Genomic DNA, 22508 nt, shown 5'->3' with positions numbered 1-22508 from the left:
CTAAAACGTAAATGTACTAGTCTCAGTATAGGTTGTAAAGGTCTGCAGGTATGGAATGACTTTGATATTGACCTACAAATGTCTCCAACTGCATGTTTTTAAAATGAGACTAAGGAATGAGACTAAAATCTCTATAGCTTCCTAGGGAGTCCCATTTCACATAATGTAAACGCAAATGTATTTGTTTTTCTCTTTGGTTATCAAACAGATATATTAACAAAAATTAATTAAATGAAAGGAGAAAAGGGAACGTATAAGAGACAAAATGTTACGTTATGCTACAACGCCCCACAATAGACTACAGTGCGAAAGGAGAAAGAACACAGTTAAAGGAGTAAATATAAAATAGCTTTTACAACATGGTGCAAAAGGAAATTACAAGAAGAAATGTCAAAAGACATATGGTAAAATATGGAAAGATAAATGAGACGAGTAGAGAAAGAAGAGAATCTCTAAAAATGAAGACAAAAGGCAGTCAACAGTCTGTTTATGTGCAAGTAGAAGACATGAGATGATGGGGTATGATACATGGCATTACAAAATAAGATGAATTGGGAAATATAAATGAAGAGACGAGAACACAATATAGGCTAGTACAGGAACAAAAGACATGACAGCATAGTATGATACAATAAGATACAAAATGTAAAGGGGAAAAGAACTTTCCTTAGCATTTCTAATGCTGGAAATGTTTTGATACCTGATTGCCCTTACATAAAAATACACACACAAATGCATGGTCATGGCTGCATGCCAGACAAGAAGAGGCAAGCTGGACGCATACTGCCATCACAACAAAGCCTTGTCAAGCGGTATTTTCCTTTAAGAAATTGTTGAATCACAGTGTCAGCATACTACAACACAATAGCTTGCATTTTCTCCATCACATCACATCAGCAAAACCACACATGGGTTTAAAAGTCCTCAAAGTCACCACATTCAAAAACACATGAATCAAAAGTATTTATACTGACAACAATTAGGACCTCTTTGGTGCCAATGACCTGATAATGCACACACAATATTATAAATGGTATCTACAGGGGAGAAAGTCATCATCATCATCACCACCACCACCATCATTCTGCATTATCCTTCACAGATTTTGTAAAGCTAATAAAATCAAGGAAACATCAAGGTATTGGATAATGATAAATAAATTACTTTATTTCCAGCAGTGTTTAATACACTTTCAGAAAAAAACACTCTACAGGTACGTTATTGTCACTAAGGTACAAACTAGTGTAAATGTCCCTAAAGATGGTACATTCTGTTCTCCAAAAGAAGAGGTGAATATTTGTAATCCATCATTGCAGACCTGTGTGAAATAAAAACAAATTAGCACTGGAGATAAATTGGGCATATGAAATCAATATATTTTAAAATCTACCATTATAATAGAATAAGGTATAATAATTTGCAGACAATGTTCTTCTGGCTTCTTCGCATGGAGGCCTCTAGCGTTCCCTTGTGCAGTTTGCAGCCGAATGTGAACGGATCAGCACCTCTAAGTCTAAGGCTCTGGTTATCTCCTAGAAACATATGGCACGCTCCCTTCAGGTAGTGGGTGGGAATCTATCCCAACTGAACTGAGTTCAAGTATCTCAGAGTCTTGTTCACGAGTGATGGGAAGAGGGATTGTGAGGTTGACAGTAGGTTAGGTGCAGAGTCTGCAGTAATGCGGTCACTGTACGGGACCGTCGTGGTGAAGAGAGAGCTGAGCCATAAAGCAAAGCTCTCATTTTACCGGTCAGTCTACATCCCCACTCACTCATGGTCATGAGCTCTATGGTCATGAGCTCTGAGTGAGGAGCTCAGTGACTAGGGAGGAGCTCGAATTTGCTCCTACGCATTGAAAGAAATCATTGAGGTGGTTCGGGCATCTGATGAGGATGCTTTGTGGACACCTCCCACTGGAGGTATACCTGGCACTCCAACTGGAAGGAGACCCCAGGGTAGACCAAGGACACATTGGAGGGATTATATCTCCTGACTGGCCTGGGAACTCCTGGGGATACCCCAGGAGGAGCTATTGGAAGTTACGGGGGACAGAGATGTCTGGGTTTCTTTGCTCACCCTGTTACCACCACGACACTGAAATGGATAAGCGGATAAATATGTGCCCTAATTAAATGTACAGAATCTGTAGCCTTGAAAACTACACCATGACAGTTTGACAGTGTAGAGTCCACATGAATTTTTCTGTTTCCTATTCCAAAGTCCAATAATCCTTGTGCCAAGGTGGTTTACTTGTTATGATTGCTGTCAAACATGTCCATACTATACAACTACTAAACAATCCTGTTGTCAAAAAAGTTTTTTTTTTTTTTTTTTTTTTTTTTTGGGTGGGGGAACGGCAACAGAAAAATCTCGGGAAAAAAAAGTCCTAAAGCACAATTTTTTAAATCAAAAATCTTGTTTATCTAAAGGTTGAAGTAAATGTTTTAAAGTTTTTCAAAAGTAAAAATGCATCCTGTCCATACATGGACAGATATCTCTGTAGAAGTTATGTAAGAAAAGGCCTGTAATTTTATAGCAAAATATGGCACACAACACTTCATGACATTGCTAAAAAGTCGGGCTTAACTAGAGCCCTATAACTCAAAAGTTTTCCTTACTTTACCTAATGGAGCTGTGTGTGTGAACACAAATGTCTGTAACATTTAGCTGGGTTTTATACTGTTAGACCCCTAGTACAAAGTCCAGGTAATGTCAGAGTGAGTGCATGTGTGAATATCCATGTTCCAAGTAACCTTAATGAACCTCCAGCATGCACTACACAAGCACCAGAACATTTTTGCAGTGAGAACCAGTCTGACATATCTGAAAAGCACACATAGGCTACGTGTGAAAGGGCAACACCAGAACAAGTCCAGACCATATTTTCCTGATTATTTCCAGTGTTCATATACATAAAAGCCTAGGTTAACATGTGATTATAAATTTACTGATATTCTAAAGTGTTTTCTAAATTGAGTTGAAACACTATATACTGGTAGAATCAACTCACAGTACTCATTAGTGAAATATCCACTAAGGTGTAATAGTTACATTGTTCGAGAAACAGCACTGCTGCTTTTTTTTTTTGTTTTGTTTTGTTTAAGCCAAATTCTTTTACACATTTAGCCCCTTTATGAAAAAAAATTAATTCTACCTTAAATAAAATATTGTTTCATTTATCATTCCATAAAATACTGGAATTCTTCTCTGCTGAAATAGAATTTAACCTCTTTTTCAGGCCAAAACAACTTGACTACATTTGGCAGATAAAAAGAAAAAAAAGTTTTGGTTCACATGTTGTCTACTTTCAGACATACATTTCCAAAGTAGTGTTTCCATTAATCCCTGGAGGTGTTTTAGTTATCTGGGTCCAGGAGTTCCTGAGAGCACACTTGTCCTTGTTGCTCTCTCTGTGTGGGCATGATGTCACTCCCTCCCTCCCTTATCACCAGCACAAGGCTAGCTATCATGGGAGTTAAACAGCTTGCATGTAAATGGTGTTACATTAGAAGCAGCTTGAAAATAAGTGCTAGTTGGCTTCACATATCTGAGAAAAACAGTATGTTATACTGTAAAAACTGTGGATTGGTATTGTCAATATTCAAGGTTTTATATTCAATATGGGGAAAGAAAACAAGCTGTAGATGACAGGTGGACATTTCAGTTCAATTCTCATTATCTGGCCATGCAGAAGTGCAATATTGAACCAAAATAAAAAGCCAAAAAGCTTTGCTTGAGACAGAGTTAGTTAAATACAGATTATATATGTGTACTTAACACACACACACACACACACACACACACACACACACACACACACTTACTTACTGGTTATTGTAAATTATGTAATTTAAAAAGCATTCCATTCCTATGTATATGCAACTAAACGTGGGGGGTCAGGAGTTTATACAGACAGACACACCCAACCAACTTACAAAAACATGTAATCAGCTAAACACACACATATTACTATGACATAATGCCACATTCCACAGCAGACCCATCTCTCAATCTCTCAACAAATGCCACTCAAAAGAGAGGAGAGAGAGAGAGAGAGAGAGAGAGAGAGAGAACTGTGTGAGGAATGGAGAGAAATGTAAATAGGATAAAAGAAAAGTGAGATTTAGAGAAATAGGGATAGGTTTAAAGAGAGAAAGTGAGGGAAGAAAGGCTTTTAATTAACTGTAGTCAAGAAAATGTAGGATTTAAATTGTGCTGGAAAAATTAAAATATGTAAACCTACATTTCCTAATTAATTGTCTTAAAAACAAACAAACAAACAAAAAACATATCAGCATATTCTGTTGCACAAAGATCACAGGGGCCTCTTGCAGCAGCTATTTTTATTCAGTAATGAATAAAAACACACACTGAGTGGAATTCCAGTAAATGTGGAATATTGTAAGAGAAAGTGTTCATTTTTTTAATGCATTTATTAATGGTAGGATCCAACATTATGAGAAAGCCCAAGAATAAGCCAAATGCTTAATGGATTTTGCCGATGGAGCTCGGCATTGAAAGAGCTCACCGAGTGCTGGCAGCTAAACCACCAGCTGGAGCACCACCACACTCGATAGTGGTTTGGTTTCTGCAGTTTACCATTAAGAAGAAAATTCTACAAACAGTCTGGAAGAAGAAGGGAAATTTTGTGCAGGATAAGAGGGTGTTTTTTGAGCACGACTATGCGGAGGATGTACAACAAAGGAGGAAGGAGTACACCTTGATTAAAAAAGTTCTCAAGGAAAATAATATCTGCTTCCGCTGACTAAATTGCGGGTGCATCTCAACTCGGTCACCGTCACTTATAACAGTGTCTTTGAAGCCGTGGAGGATTTACCCAGGAAAGGAGTCCCACTGAATTCCATTTGTGTTAAAAGAACGGATGACACCAAGGAGGAATCCCTGGAAAGGCTTCTCCCTTGGAATATAGCTGGAAAGAATCGAGAGGGGAATAAATCCAAGTTCCAAGAAGATATTAAGAAAAAACTTTGTGGCTTTCAAAGGATAAGTTGAGAGGAAGGGATGGAGGAGGATTAATTCTCTAAGCGACAGTACAGAAATATAGTCTACATGGTGAACTAATAACTTTTTTCCTCTTAAAAGAAATTAAAATACGTTTTGTAGTTATTAATGGCCCATAGCAATATGTAACTTCCACCACTATTTTACAGTAGGGATGGTTAACACATTATTATTTTATTTTCCCTTGTAAGTTTTGCTTATTTTCTCAAACCTGCTAACGAGGGGTCCCACTATGTGGCTTAATCCCCTCAGTAGGTAGAGTAGGTGAATCCTCCTGTTTGGAAGCCCTGTATATTTTCATTTTGGAATTGTATAATAGTTGTAGACGTGTTTCTGTTTTTATTTGTCAGTGTTGTATGAGGTCTGTGGATCAACAGGTGCAGGTACAGGAAAGTCTTTTAAAGAAGAACAATGCCTTTACAATATTGTAATATTATATCTTTGAATGTGAATGGGTTAAAAAATCCCATAAAAAGGAGCAAAATAATTACTAAATTAAAACGGGAGAAAATCAAAATAGCTTTTTTACAGGAAACGCATTTACCATGTGATGAACACAAGAAATTAGGATAAAATGAGCTTCTGTGATGTTTTTTTTTTTTCATAATTTTATTGATTTCTAACATATTGGGCACACTTATTTGTGCAGGAGATTGGAATATATTATTAAACCCTGACCTGGATACCACCAATAAGTTACAGAAAAAGAACCCCATAGAGATATAGGTGAATAGTATGATGCAGGATTTGGGCTTAATGGATGTATGGCGAGATTTGAACGGGCAAAAATTTGATTTTTATTCTGCACGCCACAATATTCACTCAAAAATCAATTATTCTCTTATGCTCTCTAAGGACCTTCATAGAATGTAGCATAGGTCACAGGGACCTTTCGGATCATTCTAATTTACTGTTTGCATAAATTCTGACTAAAAGAATTCTGATGGTCATGCCAGAAAGTCATGCCATTTCTAATAGATGAGGACCAAACTGGGTTTATAAAAAAGAGACAAACCCACGATAACATACGAAGAGCTCTTCATATTATTGACTTTATAAATAAGAGGGAGAGTAGTGCGATTATTCTTAGTTTAGACACAGAAAAGGCAGAAAAATCTGCTATGTTTAAAATTAATGGCTCTCCATCTAATTCTACAGCACTTCAAAGAGGTTGTAGACAAGGATGCCCAATTAGCCCAACTCTTTTTAATTTGTATATTGAACCTTTAACCATTATACAGGATAAAGACTTAGATGGTATAATAATTGGAGGAGTTGAATACAAAATTGCTTTATGAAATCCAGGATCTAGGGTACCTTCATTAATGAATACTCTAAAAATATTTGGGAGTTACTCAGAATATGCACTTAATATACACAAAACACAAGCTGTAACATTCAGTTTAAACCCTCTCAAGTATTGGTAAATAGATACAATTTTCACTGGCCTTTTACTTCCGTACAGTAATTTGGGGTTCATTTATCAAAATATATATCAACTTTCCTGGCCATAAATTTTAACCGGCTTAATAAAAAAATATATAAGGATATGGATACAAACCGGATTCCAAAAAAAGTTGGGACACTAAACAAATTGTGAAGGAAAAAACTGAATGCAATGATGTTGAGGTGCCAACATCTAATATTTTATTCAGAATAGAACACAAATCACAGATCAAAAGTTTAAACTGAGAGAATGTATCATTTTAAGGGAAAAATATGTTGTTTCAAAATTTCATGGCATCAACAAATCCCAAACAAGTTGGGACAAGGCCATTTTTTACCACTGTGTGGCATCCCCCATTCTTCTTACAACACTCTACAGACGTCTGGGGACAGAGGAGACCAGTTTCTCAAGTTTAGAAATAGGAATGCTCTCCCATTCGTGTCTAATACAGGCCTCTAACTGTTCAATCGTCTTGGGCCTTCTTTGTCGCACCTTCCTCTTTATGATGCTCCAAATGTTCTCTATTGGTGAAAGATCTGGACTGCAGGCTGGCCATTTCAGTACCCGGATCCTTCTCCTACGTAGCCATGATGTTGTGATTGCTGCAGAATGTGGTCTGGCATTATCTTGTTGAAAAATGCAGGGTCTTCCCTGAAAGAGATGACTTCTAGATGGGGAGCATATGTAGTTCTATAACTTGAACACAGTTCTCTGCATTAAATGGTGCCTTTCCAGACATGCAAGCTGCCCATGCCACAAGCACTCATGCAACCCCATACCATCAGTGATGGAGGCTCCTGAAATGAGCATTGATAATAACTTGGGTTATCCTTGTCCTCTCTGGTCCGGATGACATGGCGTTCCAGTGTTCCATAAAGAACTTCAAATCGTGACTCATCTGACCACAGAAGTGTCTTCCATTTTGCCACACTCCCATTTTAAATAGACCCCTGGCCCAGTGCAAACGTCTGAGCTTGTGGAGCTTGCTTAGAAATAGCTTCCTCTTTGCACTGTAGAGTTTCAGCTGGCAACAGCGGATGGCACGGTGGATTGTGTTCACTGACAATGCTTTCTGGATTTATTCCTGAGCCCATTCTGTTATTTCCTTGACAGGGGCATTCCTGTTTGAGGTGCAGTGACGTTTAAGGGCCCGGAGATCACGAGCATCCAGTAGAGTTTTACGGCCTTGACCCTTATGCACAGCAATTGTTCCAGATTCTCTGAATCTTTTGATGATGTTATGCATGATTGATGATGATAACTTAAAAGTATTTGCTATTTTATGCTGGGTAACATCATTCTGGTATTGCTGCACTATCTTTCTGCGCAACAATGGTGGAATTGGTGATCCTCTTAGCATCTTGGCTTCAGAGAGACACTGACACTCTGAGAAGCACTTTTTATACCCAATCATGTTGTCAATTGACCTAATTAGTGTTAATTGGTCTTCCAGCTGTTTGTTACATGCTCAATTTCCTTTTTCTAGCCACTTGTCCCAACTTTTTGGGGATTTATTGACACTGTGAAATTTTGAATCAACATATTTTACGTTTAAAATGTTACATTTACTCAGATTAAACTTTTGATCTGTCATCTATGTTCTATTACGAATAAAATATTGACATTTGCCATCTCCACATCATTGCATTCAGTTTTTTATTCACAATTTGTTTAGTGTCCCACTCTTTTCCGGTTTGTAGATGTGCTCTATTTCCCCTCGTTATAGGTAGTAGAATAAGATGTGTTAAGATGAAGTTCTCCCCAAATTTTTATATTTATTCACAGCTTAGCCCATTGAAATACCTCTTAAACAGTGTAGAGAATGGGACATGCAGATTTCTAAATTTATTTGGAATAAAATGAGGCCTAGAATACTCTACTTTGATGTTGCCAAGGGATGTTGCATGGCACTGAAAACGTGAATGTTTTCTATGATTTTTTGATGATTATTAAGCTTCAGATTCCGAACGTTTTGACACAAAGCTCAAGAAAATTGGATAAAAATCCACGGACTATGTACCTTTTTGATTCATCGGGACCCAAGGAATCAGGAAAAAAAATATTCGTCTCTATGCCACATGGGGTGGAAAATCTTTTAATGAAAGCATTTTCCTTTGCTGTAGCGCCCCCTTGAGGCCAATTGGGCTGATATTTTGCGCCTGAGTAGCGGGACCTACTACTACCTATTGACCAAGTCTCAAGTCTCTAGGCCTTATGGTTTGGGCTGTGTGATTCATTTTGAGGCAGAAAAAATATAGCCACAAGCAGCAATTAACGGGGTTCTCACTAAACAAGCCTGTTTGGAAGCACTAGGCCTACATCGTTGACATGGTACCTTTAAAACTATGCCTTTAAGTAGAATCTGAAATTTGAACCCATTTGAGTTAAGTATGAGGGAGTTAAACACGTTCAAGTAAAATGTACGATAAGCCGAAGAGGTTCATTTGCATATGGCGGTCATCTTTAATCAAAATGTCAACATTTTTTCTATAATTACCTAGGGACAGACTCTCGTGAACGTTTTGGCACCAAGCTCAAGAGAATTGGACAAAAATTCAAAGACTAAAGCATGTTTTGCAAATTATGCAAATTAGCTCAAAATCTAAAATTTCGTCTCTAGGCCTTACGGTGTAGGAGATATAGACCTCAATGCTTTTCCCTTTGCTATAGCGCCACCATCTGGCCTAAGAGCGTCATTTTCCTTGGCTGAGCCATTTAACAGCAGCTGTACCTTGCTGCCAAGTGAGGTGTTTCTGGGCCTTACAGTCTTTGCTCCACATTGCCTATGGTATGAAATCTCAGATCCATTGTAGTTGAACAGACCAAGGTGTAGTCTTAGACTGCCATCTGCTGTTGAGAAATAACTACTTTCCCATATTTTTAGCTTTGCCATGAATGCACAAATAGAAACATTTCAGTGTGTACTACTATGTGAATATTTAGTGAACATGGACATATGTGGTGTCAGCTGAATCCCAAAGAACTGAACTTCAATAATTATCAAAAAAAACTTGCACTTTTATTACTATGTGGCTTACAGGCCCCTCCCAATAAGAGAGATCCAGCATGTATTCCACAAGTCAAATATATGCTATATATGTACACTTACATACACCTATAACTCAAAAACACTTTCGCAGAAAATTTCAAAACTTCACATACTTGATCAGCCTGAAGAGCAGATGTCATAATTAAATTGGTGTGCCACTGCAATCCTAGATGGCGCTATAACACAAAAAATCCTTTTAACCAGTTATTGTCCAATTTTAGGTCATAATGGACATGGTCCTTCAGAGTATGGCCCTACATAAGTCTTTAAAGTTTGGTCTGGATTGGGCTTCTTTTCTTAGAGTTATAGATGAAAGAACCTATAAGGCTGCTCACACTTCAATTTGTTGACATGTTGTAACAACACAATGTTAAAATGTTGTTTTTAAAGATTATTTACATACAGACTCTACAGATTCCAACAAGACCAATTGTTTGGGAATAGCTTCAGATTCCACGGACTAGTTCGAAAACCTCAACTTTCAAACAACTGGCCATTGACAAAAAACAATACATTTCTTGACAATACTTGCTATTACAAAGTTGTGAGGTACTATGCAGAGTACAGAGACAAGCAAACTGCACATTGATATGCTTAATTTTCGCTGAGATATTACATATTTTCTTGTTATAGCGCCCCCTAGAGGCTATCGTTACGAAACTTTGTCTGCACTTAGGAAGTGCCTCCATGGACATGCCAGTCAAGTTTCATAATGATTGACCTTTGTCAAGCTTGTCAAGGAGCTGCAGAGCTCTGATTGGCTGATGACGTTACAATTTAGCGAGTATCAACTTGTCCTTTATTTTCCACTTAGAGCCTTGCCGAAAGCAGCTGTATGCCAAGCGGCGGACTGATCGGACTTGGGGATGCTGAGATATGAATTTCTAGTGTTTACAGTGCCCCCTATGTGAATTTTCGCACCACTGACGACATGCTACCTCAAAATCATGTCCCTAAGCAGAATCTGAAATTGCAACCCATTTGAGTAAAGTATGCAGGAGTAACAGCTGTTCATGTAAAAAGGGCGATAAGCCGATAAGGTTCATTTACATATGGTGGCTACATTGAATCGAAATGTCTATGTTTTTTTAATGATTATTAAACTTCAGACTCCTGCAAACGTTTTGACACGAAGCTCAAGAAAATTGGACAAAAATTCACGGACTAGTATGCAAAAGTAGGTTTTGCAAATTATGCAAAATAGCAAAAGTAGACAGAGCTTAGTGGTTGTATTGACCTTTTTGATTCGGCAGGACCCAAAGAATCTGAGGGGTAAAAATTTTTGTCTTTACGTGGTAGGAGCCCCGTAAGAAAAGGCGTTGTCCTTCGCTGTAGCGCCAACATGAGGCCAATCAGTCTGATTTTTTGCGCCTGAGTAGCGGGAGGGTTTACTACCTACTGCCCAAGCCTCAAGTCTGTAGGCCTTACAGTTTGGGCTGTGCGATCGTTTGTAGTGCAGAAAAAGAACCGGAAGAATAATAATAAGAAATATAGCCGCAAGCGACAATTAACGGGGTTCTCGCAGAATAGGCCTGTTTGGAAACAATAGGCCTATATCGCTGATATTGTACCCTTAAAATCATGTTCTTAAGTAGAATCTGAAATTTGAACCCAGTTGCGTAAAGTATGAAGGAGTTACAGACGTTCAAGTAAAACTTGTGATAAGCTGAAGAGGTTCATTTGCATATTGCGGCCATCTTGAATCGAAATGTCAACACTGTTTCTAAAATTACCTAGTGTCAGACTCATGTGAACGTTTTGGCACCATGCTCAAGAGAATTGGACAAAAATTCAAAGACTTATTGACAAAAGTATGTTTTGCAAATTATGCAAATTAGCTCGAAATCTAAGTGGGCGGAGCTAAATGATCCAAATAGCAGATTAGTTTGTCTTAAGCCAAGGAATCAGGCAAAAAAAAGATTTCGTCTCTAGGCCTTAGGGTTTGGGAGATATAGACCTCAATGCTTTTCCATTTGCTATAGCGCCACCATCTGGCCAAAGGTTGTAATATTCCTTGGCTGAGTCATTTCACACCTGCTGTACCTTGCTGGCAAGTGTGGTGTTTCTGAGCCTTACAGTCTTTGCTCCACATTGCATTTGGCATAACAACTCACATTCACAGCAAAATGTGTAGTCTTAGACTGCCATCTGCTGATGAGAAATAAGTACTTTCCAATATTTATGGCTCAGATATAAATGCATATGAACAAAAATATTTGAGCGTGTACTACTATGTGAATATTTAACGAAAATGGACATATGTGGTGTAAGGAACTGAACTATAATAATTATCAAAAAAAACTTGCACTTTTATTACTATGTAGCTTACAGGCCCCTCCCAAGAAGAGAGATCCAGCATGTATTCCACAAGTCAAATATATGCCATATATGTACATTTATATACACGTATAACTCAAAAACGCTTTCACCAAAAATTTCAAAATTTCACAAGCTTGATAAGCCTGAGGAGAAGATGTCATAATTAAATTGTGGTGCCACTGCAATCCTAGATGGCGCTATAACACACAAAAAGCCTTTTAATCAGTTATTGTCCAATTGTAGCGCCCCCTTTTGGTGGATTTAGTCCATGAGAGACATGCTCCTTCGGGGTATGGTCTTACATAAACCTATAAAGTTTGGTCTGGATTGGGCTTCTTTTCTTGGAGTTATAGATGAAAGAATCTATAAAGCAGCTCACACTTCAGTTTATTGACATGTTGTAACAACACTGTAGTGGAGTATAGACCGAAGATAGATTTGGACAGATTGAAATGAAGAAATGAAAAGTTTTGAATTAAAACTTTTCCAGTCTGAAGAAGACTTTTCGTCTGCAACATAACAGCCCCCACACACACACCCAATCTAAGACATCAAAGAACCCTTTTAAGTAACACATGGCCCCAACACCCCCCTTCTCTCTTTTAACTAACAGGAACACAGAACAAAGAAGAGAGCTTTTACGGCCCGTTTTATGACAATGGCACCTAAATGTCTATCCTTATCTCGAGCCCACTAAACAGGGCCAACAAATGTTTAAACCAAAAGTGACCTCGAGTGAACCCCGTTGACTCACCTACACATGGACCAACAGCGACCCCAAATGGACACTGGCGAAACCACGCCTCGCTCGGAGTCGCCGAAACCATAGCGGAAAATAGTCGAACTCTGAATTATTTGTGTATAAACAGATGTATTAATGTCACTTTCTGTACCCTCAGATGAATGCCTACCTCCTAATGAAATGTTGTATATTGTGGATTGTTTCTATCATGAAAAGAAATCCTACCTCTGAATAAGAGAAAACGGATTAATATTCCTTTCTAGCGTATCGTCATAAATGGGACATAAAAATGAAACCTTATGTAAATGTTTGATATTAATAATCCAGTGTACTCATTGTTATATGTTGATAACAGGTATAAGAATTTCGATACGCGAAATTCATATTCTTTCTGTGTGAATCAATGATTCAAACCCCCTTCTACTCTCTCCCCCTCGCGAGAGTCACGTGAGACTGAATTTGTGCCCAATCAGGAAAAGGACACCTCCCGTTAGGGCGTGACCGCGCCAGCCTTGAAAACACAGAGCAGCTCAACGCAGAGCGATTCGAAGTTCAGCAGTTCAGTTCAGCAGCCAAGTCCAGAAGAGTTCAGCCGACGAGAAGAAGCAGTTCGAAGTTCGGAAAAAGTGGAGATCAGGAAGCAGTCCTGAGAGCTCGACAGAAGTAACGGACCACGAAAGAAAGCGGAAAAGAGAAGACGACAACGAAACAAAGAAAAACCTCAGAGACTTCATTAAAAGCTTATGAGAGACGTCTTGAAATTAGCTAAGAGTATGAAGTTTTACTAATACGTCGAGTAATTTGAATATCTTCTTTTCTTTTAATCTTGTTTATGTTTTATTACCCATCGAAGTGTGATCTCACGAGTGATTAAAGCAGGTGAAACTTATTTGTGGCCAGAATAAGATATCAACCTTTTGATTAGTCGATAGCAGATATATTAACGTTATAAGCTGATTCCTGAAGACATTACTCCTGGAAAACTGAACAACGAGACTAGCTAATACTCTGAAAAAGCCGCTCCACTACGGTGGAAAACCAGCCACGACTGCGAAACTCCAAAGAGGGGAAACCTCGATCGACGCAGCTCAGCTTGAAGCCGAAAGTTTTCAACTCAACCGGGAAGAGATCTCCTCCATAAGCGGGCCTGCCTCTCACCACGTGGGAACGACGAGAACAACCCCAGAGCACGGATATTAAACAGCAGGACGCGACGGCTCGGTGAAACGGCAAAAGTAAGCTAGCGTATTTCACACTTTTCCAGGAGCTGATATCTAAGTCAATCACTTTATAATGTACCATTTATTAAACCTTAGTTAGCAACAATTTAATCACAAGCCAGTAGTGCCTAGCCCACCTTAAGGTCAAAATCGGTTTTCCCTGTTGTGATACCGTGAGATTATAAGGCTACGCTATGTTAATTAAATATCTTCTCTTTATTAATAAAACTCTCATTATTTGAAATCACAGTGTTTGCAATTTGTTCATTATTTTCCTGAAAATCCTGACGTACTCACTTAGCGTGATTATTATTCACTCTCAAACTAATTAGTAATGTTTTAATTGCCTAAGCCAATTATAAACTTTAGTTAATATCATTAAGTCAAATATCAGAGATTAGAGGAGTTTGAATAAGGTCAACGCTATAAAACTATAAATATAAATATAGAAATATATTTATATTTTTCAGTGTACCTTACTACACTACAACACAATGTTAAAAAGTCATACTTTTTTTTAAAGATTATTTACCTACTGACTCTACAGATTCCAACAAGATTAATTGTTTGGGAATAGCATCAGATTCCACGGACTAGTTCGAAAACCTCAATTTTCAAACAACTGGCCATTGAGAAAAAACAATACATATCTTGACAATACTTGCTATTACAAAGTTGTTAGGCAATATACAGAGTACAGAGTCCAGCAAACTGCATGTCAATATGCTTAATTTTTGCTGAGATATTACATATTTTCTTGTTATAGCGCCCCCTAGTCGTTACGAAACGTCGTCTGCTCTTAGGAAGTGCGTCCATGGACATGCCAGTCAAGTATCATAATGATTGATCTTTGTCAAGCTTGTCAGGGAGCTGCTGAGTTCTGATTGGCCGATGACGTTACAATTTGGCGAGTATCGACTTGTCCTTTATTTTCCACTTAGAGCCTTGCCTAAAGCAGCTGTATGCCAAGCGGCGGACCGATCGGACTTGCGGATTTTGAGATATGATTTTCTAGTATTTAGAGCACCCCCTATGTGAATTTTCGCACCACCGACGACATGCTACCTCAAAATCATGTCCCTAAGCAGAATATGAAATTGCAACCCATTTGAGTAAAGTATGCAGAAGTAACAGCTATTCATGTAAAAAGGGCAATAAGCTGATAAGGTTCATTTGCATATGCCAGCTACATTCAATTGGAATGTCAACGTTTTTTTGATGATTATTAAGCTTCAGACTCCTGTGAACGTTTTGACACCAAGCTCAAGAAAATTGGACAAAAATCCACGGACTAGTATGCAAAAGTGGGCGGAGCTTAGTGGTTGTATGGACCTTTTTGATTCGGCAGGATCCAAGGAATCAGGGGGAAAAAAAATTTCGTCTCTACGCCTCACGTGGTAGGAGCCCCAAAAGAAAAGATGTTGTCCTTCACTGTAGCGCCCCCATGAGGCCAATCATTCTGATTTTTTGCGCCTGTGTAGCGGGAGGGTTTACTACCTACTGACCAAGCCTCAAGTCTGTAGGCCTTACGGTTTGGGCTGTGCGATCGATTGTAGTGCAGAAAAAGAACCAGAAGAATAATAAAAATAAAAATCCTAACAATTATAATAGGGTTTCAAGCAATTCGTGCTCGAACCCCTAAAAATCCTAACAATTATATATAATAGGGTTTCAAGCACTTGGTGCTCGAACCCCTAATAAATATAGCCGCAAGCGACAATTCCCAGAGTCCAAGCTGGTATTCACTGGTAGAAGAACAATGTTCTAGAATATGAGCTAACCTGAGATAGTAGGGGCTTTTGGGGAAGTTTGTGTAGTGTTTGTAAGGTGTCCAATGCTGTTCTGGCATCTCTTTGGAGGTGTAGCATGAGATGGAGGAGTAGCGGATGACAGAGACAGTATAGAGCACAGAAGTCACTCTGGAGTTGCACTCTGGTTTCTCACCCTAATGTTCAGGACCCCCAAACAGCAGATATGATGTGGAGTTGCTTGTACTCGAGTCTGTCATCAGTGGACACAGGACACTGTCTGCTGGCTATGTTTGGTTGTGGATTATTCTCTGTCCAGCTGAAGGATTTAAAACTCCCACAACTGAGTCATACCTGCTGTATGCGTGTCCAGACCATTGAAGAGCGGGAGCAAGAAGGTAGCATATAACATTTCCTGATACAGGAGCCACACTAAGATAGATTTTGTAGTGCTTTAAAATATGATCCTTGGTGTTCTGGTCTCTCAGCAGAGCAGGAAATTAAGAGGGAGTGGTAGTGAATGAGTGGGTGAATTTCTGGTCTGCAGACAGGTGAGGCTTGGGGTACAGAGACAGCAGAGAGCACAGAACTCACTCTGGAATTTCACCCTGGATTCTGACCCAATGTTCAGGAGCCCTACAAAGCAGAAATGATTTAAGTAGTAGATTATTCTGAGAACTGCAGTGACACTGCCATTTTGGTGATAGCTCAGCGTGTGTAGCGCTCTTATGAGTGAATAAGACACAGCAGTGCTGCTGGAGATTTTAACACCAGTCTCCACTCACTGTCCACACTTGTAGATACACAGATTTTATTGATCAAACTTATAGATATAAAAGCAGAGACTGTAGCTCATACATTCTCAGAACTCTACTGACACGGTCTACTGAGCGGTCTTATGAGTGAATCACACAGAGCAGTGCTGCTGGAGGTTTTAAAACCTTTGTCCACTCACTGTCCACAGTGTTACACACACCTACTCTGTTGGTCCACATCATAGAAATAAAGGCAGAGACAGTAGCTCATATATTTTCAGCATACCTGCTGTGTGCGTGTCCTGACCATTGAAGAACATGTGAAAAGGAGCAATAAAAGTATGCACAGGAAGAGGTGGACCCCTCTTTGTAATTTTAAAGCTACAAAGTGCTCCTGTGGGCAGTGGAGCTGATAACATGGACATTGAATGTAGAAATGAGGAGGTGGTTAGGGTTTATTGCTGAATATCCACATTTCTGTGTCTGTGTTCTCTGGCCTTCTCTGACTGGCAGGTGGGAGGGGAGGGGAAAAGGTGATAGTCTGTGAGGAGGAGAGGGAGGGGCTGAGGGGGGAATCTGCAAAACAGAGTCTGCAGGCATACATGAGATGTAGCCGACATTTACTTGATCAAGAACTAGTCTTCGGATCAAAACCCTATATAGACATATGTGGTATCAAGAGAATCGTGAGAACCTGAGCAGTAATAATTATCAAAAAAATGTAGAACTTTCATTACTGTGTGATTGCAGCCTCTGCTTCAATAGAGATGTGCAGCTTGCCTTCGAAACATCGCATAACAAAGAGCTGTAACTCAAAAATGCTTTAGCCATAAGTTATAAAAATGCTCAAGCTCCTTTCTCATGGTCTTCAGAATATATCTATCTATCTCATCTTGCTGGTTAGTGCAAATTATGCTAATGCAAATTAGCTCAAAATCTAAGTAGGCGGAGCTTATGGGTTCTTGAGGCTTTTTTGTAGGGTCTGACCTGAGGAATCTGGGGAAAAAAAGAATTTCGTCTCTATGCCACACGGGGTAGGAGATACAGGCCATCAGGCTGATCAGGCTGATTCTTTGCGCCTGAGTAGCTGGAGGGTTTACTATCAGTTGACCAAATGGCAAGTCTGTAGGACCTACAGTTTGGGCTGCCCATCGTGTTTCATCAGAGAAAAAGAAGAAGAAGAAGAAGAGGAAACAGACCAAAAACAATAGGGTTCCAGCACTTGCAGTGCTTGGACCCCTAATAATAATTAAAATCAGAACAAACACAATAAGGTTTCAAGCACTTCATGCTAGAACCCCTAAAAAGTTAGGCTAGGTTAGGCTAGGCTTCCTCTCTCTCTGTTCATGACAGAGAAAAGACAGAGTCCTCCAAATGTTGAAAATTTGTTTTATTCCTGCTCCATAGGTGGTTAATATTGACTTATTTTTAATGTTACACATTATTTGGGTTGGAACTAACTATATTGTGCTATAGAATGTGCTACAAAACAAAACAACTCAAGTTATAAATGAGTTTCTGTGGTAATTCTAATAACAAATAAAAATGTACAGACAAGTTCAACTTCAGCCACATACAAACAACAGCCGTTTTTCTCCTCAAACAAGCAGACATGTTGCTCCTGAGCATAGACAAACCAGAGAGAACTGCCGTTCCCCACCATTGTAGATGTTGCCTTTAATTCATTATATATATATATATATATATATATATATATATATATATATATATATATATATATATATACATACATATATAATGAATATATATATATATATATATATATATATATATATATATATATATAATGAATTAAAGGCAACATCTACAATGGTGGGGAATGGCAGTTCTCTCTGGTTTGTCTATGCTCAGGAGCAACATGTCTGCTTGTATATATATATATATATATATATATATATATATATATACATACATACATACATACATACACACACACACGGCGCTGCTGTTTTTAATCAGACAACCTCTGTGGAAGCGGAAAACTCCTATAACTCAAATCTCATCATGCAGCACACATACAAAGAATGACTTTTTATGGTACTTATCCACTTTACACTTTACCTTGCCACATCCCACTAATTTCAAGGGAAAGAACATTTTCATGCACGTGGTTCATGACAGTTTCTGTTTCACTGAGAGCAGCTCTTCCATATAGCAACAAATTTCGGACTTCAACATTATTCAAATAAGTGCAGCAGCCGCACTGCATCTAGCCAATCAGGCAAGAGTAGGTTGGAACCTCACTTGTGTATTCCACATTCTTTTACTTACACCCATGCAGAAAGCAGAGCGATCTGGTCACTCAAACCTCTTTATTTATGCACAGAAACAGCGGCTGCTGAAGGACAGTGTGACTGAGGGAAGAGAGAGACACATGGATACAGAGATAATGAGGGACATATGAATGCAGACAGAGACCGAGAGTATAACAGAGAGAGATAGAGAGAGAGACACAACACAAAAAGGGTTATCAGAGACATAGACAACCCTATTCCACCAACGTGGAACTGATTTGGTTCCCATTAGTGCACCTAATTTTGAACCGTTCTGCGTATTTTTATTATATAGATTCCTGCAAGGTGAAGAATCTGTTGCCAGCTTCAACAAAAAACACAAAGCTAAAGAAGCTCAAGAAAGAGCCAAGTGACTAAAGAGTTATGGCACAGCAGAGATGGACATAATTTGTTACACACTTGCAGGTTTAAAAACAAGAAAATAAAAAACAGAAAAATGCTCTTTTCCAGACACTTTCCTGACTCTGTCAATTTATCTATGTTTCTGGTGCTGTCCTAGTTCAAACAGACAACACTTCTGTAAAGTGATGCAGTCTTGGCTCCCATCAAAACAAGTGCAAACGCGGGCAGGTTCACTTCATAGCACCAAGGCTCTAAGAATCCGAAATGTAAACAGTTCATGTAAATGTAAACAAAGATAGAGACAGACATCAGACAAACTTACATGGACTATTTAAACTGGCTCCTTATTCAAACTAAATACTTCACCATATACATGGCTGGGGTCTCAGGGTTGTGGTTTTCTCACAGCAATGTTAATCATTCTAAAACGGAAGGCAAATCAATGGCTACAATAAAAGAGGCATGTAGAGTCTGCTCTGCTCTTCTCTTTTGGGTGTTTTGGGCGGGGGGTGGTGGTTGTGAAAACACAAGCACATACATGTGAGCAATTCTTCACAAACACTAGGAGCAGTGAATACACACAACTGTAGCAGGGGACTGCTCTGATCCCGGGGAGCAGTTTGGGGGTTAGGTATCTTGCTTATGGGCACTTCAGCCATGAATGAATTTTTCCTTGCAGGACCCAGGAATTGAACCGGCGACCCTCCAGCCTCAAGCTCACTTCTCTAAACTCAAGGCCACAGCTACTACAACTACTCAATCAAAACTACAACATATTGCATTAGAACAAAGCATGTAACAAATGAAGGGATAAAACACACAATATAGTGATTTTAAGTTATTCTTAATTTTGAGAAATATATATAAATCTCTCCATGTACAATATTTGTGACACAAGTAACTGATATTATATCTGATATTACGCCTGCTTGGAACAGCAAGGGACATTGAACTACTGGTTGACCTTGGGAGAATGTTGAGATTCCCCGACATAACTGCAGCAGCAACAACACTTTGGCCAGACATGGTCTTGATGGGCAACCAAGCAGGTAGTGCTACTTGAGGTAACTGCCTGTCGAATGGAGGAAGCTCAAATGAAGGAGGCTCAAGAACGGAAGGAAGCCAAGTATGCTGACCTGGTGGCTGAGTGTCAGAGGAATGGGTGGAAAACCAGTTGCGAGCCAATTGAAGTGGGCTGTAGGGGCTTCGCAGGTCATTCTTTACATCAAGCCCTGGGGTCCTAGGGATCTGCGGACTGCACCAGCAAAGAGCCATGAAGAACAACATGGAAGCTGCTGAAAAGGATTCAAGTTGTCTCTGGTTGAGAAGGGGGGCTGCGTGACATAGTGCGCTGGACAAGTCAGGGCCTGATCACACCCAGTTGGGTCACCCTGTTGCGTGTGTCTGATGTAAGACCCGAAACACCCCATGACCCCGGTTACATCACTGAAGATCCAAGTCATACCACAAGGTGTATTACAGTACCAAAGTACACATTTATGCAAATTAATGTTATTGTCCTCTAGGTCAAAATTAATTATAAATCTTTAAATCAATCAAGTACAGACTACCTCTTATGACATATAAAGGTACACAATTGTTTAATATGGATGACCCTTTATTTGGCATCTACAGAACTTCATAACAGAAGCAAATTAACTTTAGTTTAAGTTCCCTGTTAATTCAGTGTAAATAAAACATAGATCATCTTACAAATACTAAAAAAACTGTAAATAAAAATAAAAAATTAATAATACACAAATAATTCATTTTTAATACATTGTTTAAAGTTTAGTTTCACTTTCAGAATTAAATGCAAAATGCCATAAATATTTTTCCTTAAAATTGTATCTAAAATCTTAAAATATTTTTACTAAGTCAAATGCACTTTACAAAGTATGTATTAATTAATAATAAAAATTGTAGAATAAGTTTAGGATCTTGTTAATTTAACTTGTATTTGGGGGGAAAAATCATCAATAAAGCTTTTTTCCTCTAATAATGCATGTAGTGCTGATGTAAACAGTTTTCAGATAATAAGATACAAATGGCTAACACTGTAATAATCTTAATTTCTTCTAAGGTACTATTGCATCAGAATTTTACCTGCCATGTTGACCTTCTCTGCATTGGCTGTACTGGGGGCAGGTGTGGCGGTGCCATTGGTCAGGTTAGTGGCAGAGCCATTATAGATAATATTGTCCACTTTGGACTCCAGCTTGGATAGCCTCAGCATAATGTTGTCTAGCAACACAGCCAGGGTCTTCTTTAGATCTACAAACACAGAACCAAGAAGAACTGGATTAAGGTTACATCTATTTAAGAGCCTAACAAATATTAAAACACATAAATACTTTTTCTGGGATTATGAGCATACGCATTAGGTTCAAATTAGTCAAAAAAAAAAAAAAAAGGCTTTATTCAACAGGTCAAAGCCTGATAGTGGCCACCTGAACATACATCAACTCTCTCTAGCTACCAAGCAATTTGGAGGTTTTCAGGACCTTATACATTTTCTCTTATTTGCCAGAATTTTTAAACCATTAAAATGTACTCTGGAACATTTTATAGCAATTATTAGTGTATAAAGACTGCTTACCAACACAAAAGCTTTTAAATAAGACCATGCAGTCAGTTTTTGTGGCCTGCCTTAGTCAAAAAACACAGGAGAAAATGAGTCCCTCATATATATACATTTTATGCTCCCGTTACTGACCTCAAGCCCAGAGCTGGTAAAATCTTTATAAACCAGACACTGACAGTGAATTGAAGTCTAGTAAACTTCTATGATTGGAGCAGCTTTATATTTGAACAGGCGCATTAATGAAGGCTGAAAGAATACCCACCAGTTCTGACTTGCAGCCAAAACGTGTTAATGTCAGTGGCACATTCTTAAAAGTTTGCAAATAAAAGCATATTTTGGTTCCAGGCAAGCTACGTTTTTCTGCAGTCCTACCTAATGCTCTTTTTTTGTTGTTGTTTAAGGGCTATTAATGAATCCATTGTAAGTGGGTGCTTTATACTGTGTAAGCTTTAGGCAAAACTGAAAGGCAATAAAAGACAGGCTCATTAATAAAGAAATGCTTGTCTCTTTAGATTTCTTGCGCCCCACCTGTAATACCCCACATTTTGAGAAACGCTGCTGTAAATGGGCAAATGAGCAGATAAGACCATACAAAAAAGACAAAAAACACAGACTCTACAGATGTAAAGCAGATATAATACACAATACCAAATAGAGCATAAGTTCATAAAACTCTGCCTCTCCAGTTTAACTCCCCAGAGTCTGAGGCCTTTCAGCCGCATCTGAGGTGATCTGACATGCCTTGATATTTTAACAAATTTCACAAAACTACAAAAAAGCTACACATGCCAATATTCAGCACAGACCTAGCAACTATAAAGTGACAGAAGTCTGTATGTCATTCATCTGCTTTTTGTTTAAATTAACTCAAAACATGGACTTCCCAAAAACCTATTTTCCAAGGGGGCTGTTATATAGTGAAAAAACACATTGTGAAACTTTATGCACATTTGCAAAACATTTAC

The 22508-nt window shown here is 38.7% G+C and overlaps 1 protein-coding gene across 2 annotated transcripts in view; it reads right to left on the bottom strand.

Annotated features, from left to right (window-relative positions):
- The window catches only part of LOC136679681 (alpha-1,6-mannosylglycoprotein 6-beta-N-acetylglucosaminyltransferase A-like), a 252818-nt gene that overhangs the window by 129382 nt on the left and 100928 nt on the right, over positions 1–22508 (bottom strand). For both annotated transcript variants that reach the window (XM_066658338.1, XM_066658337.1), the window contains one exon: positions 21066–21233. In XM_066658338.1, the coding sequence (XP_066514435.1) occupies positions 21066–21233 (168 nt within the window). The remainder of the gene's footprint in view (positions 1–21065; positions 21234–22508) is intronic.

The sequence above is a fragment of the Hoplias malabaricus genome, chromosome Y (genome assembly GCF_029633855.1).
Source record: "Hoplias malabaricus isolate fHopMal1 chromosome Y, fHopMal1.hap1, whole genome shotgun sequence".
Taxonomy (NCBI): domain Eukaryota; kingdom Metazoa; phylum Chordata; class Actinopteri; order Characiformes; family Erythrinidae; genus Hoplias; species Hoplias malabaricus.
The sequence above is the reverse complement of the archived record's forward strand: the minus strand, read 5'-3'. Positions and strand labels throughout refer to the sequence as shown.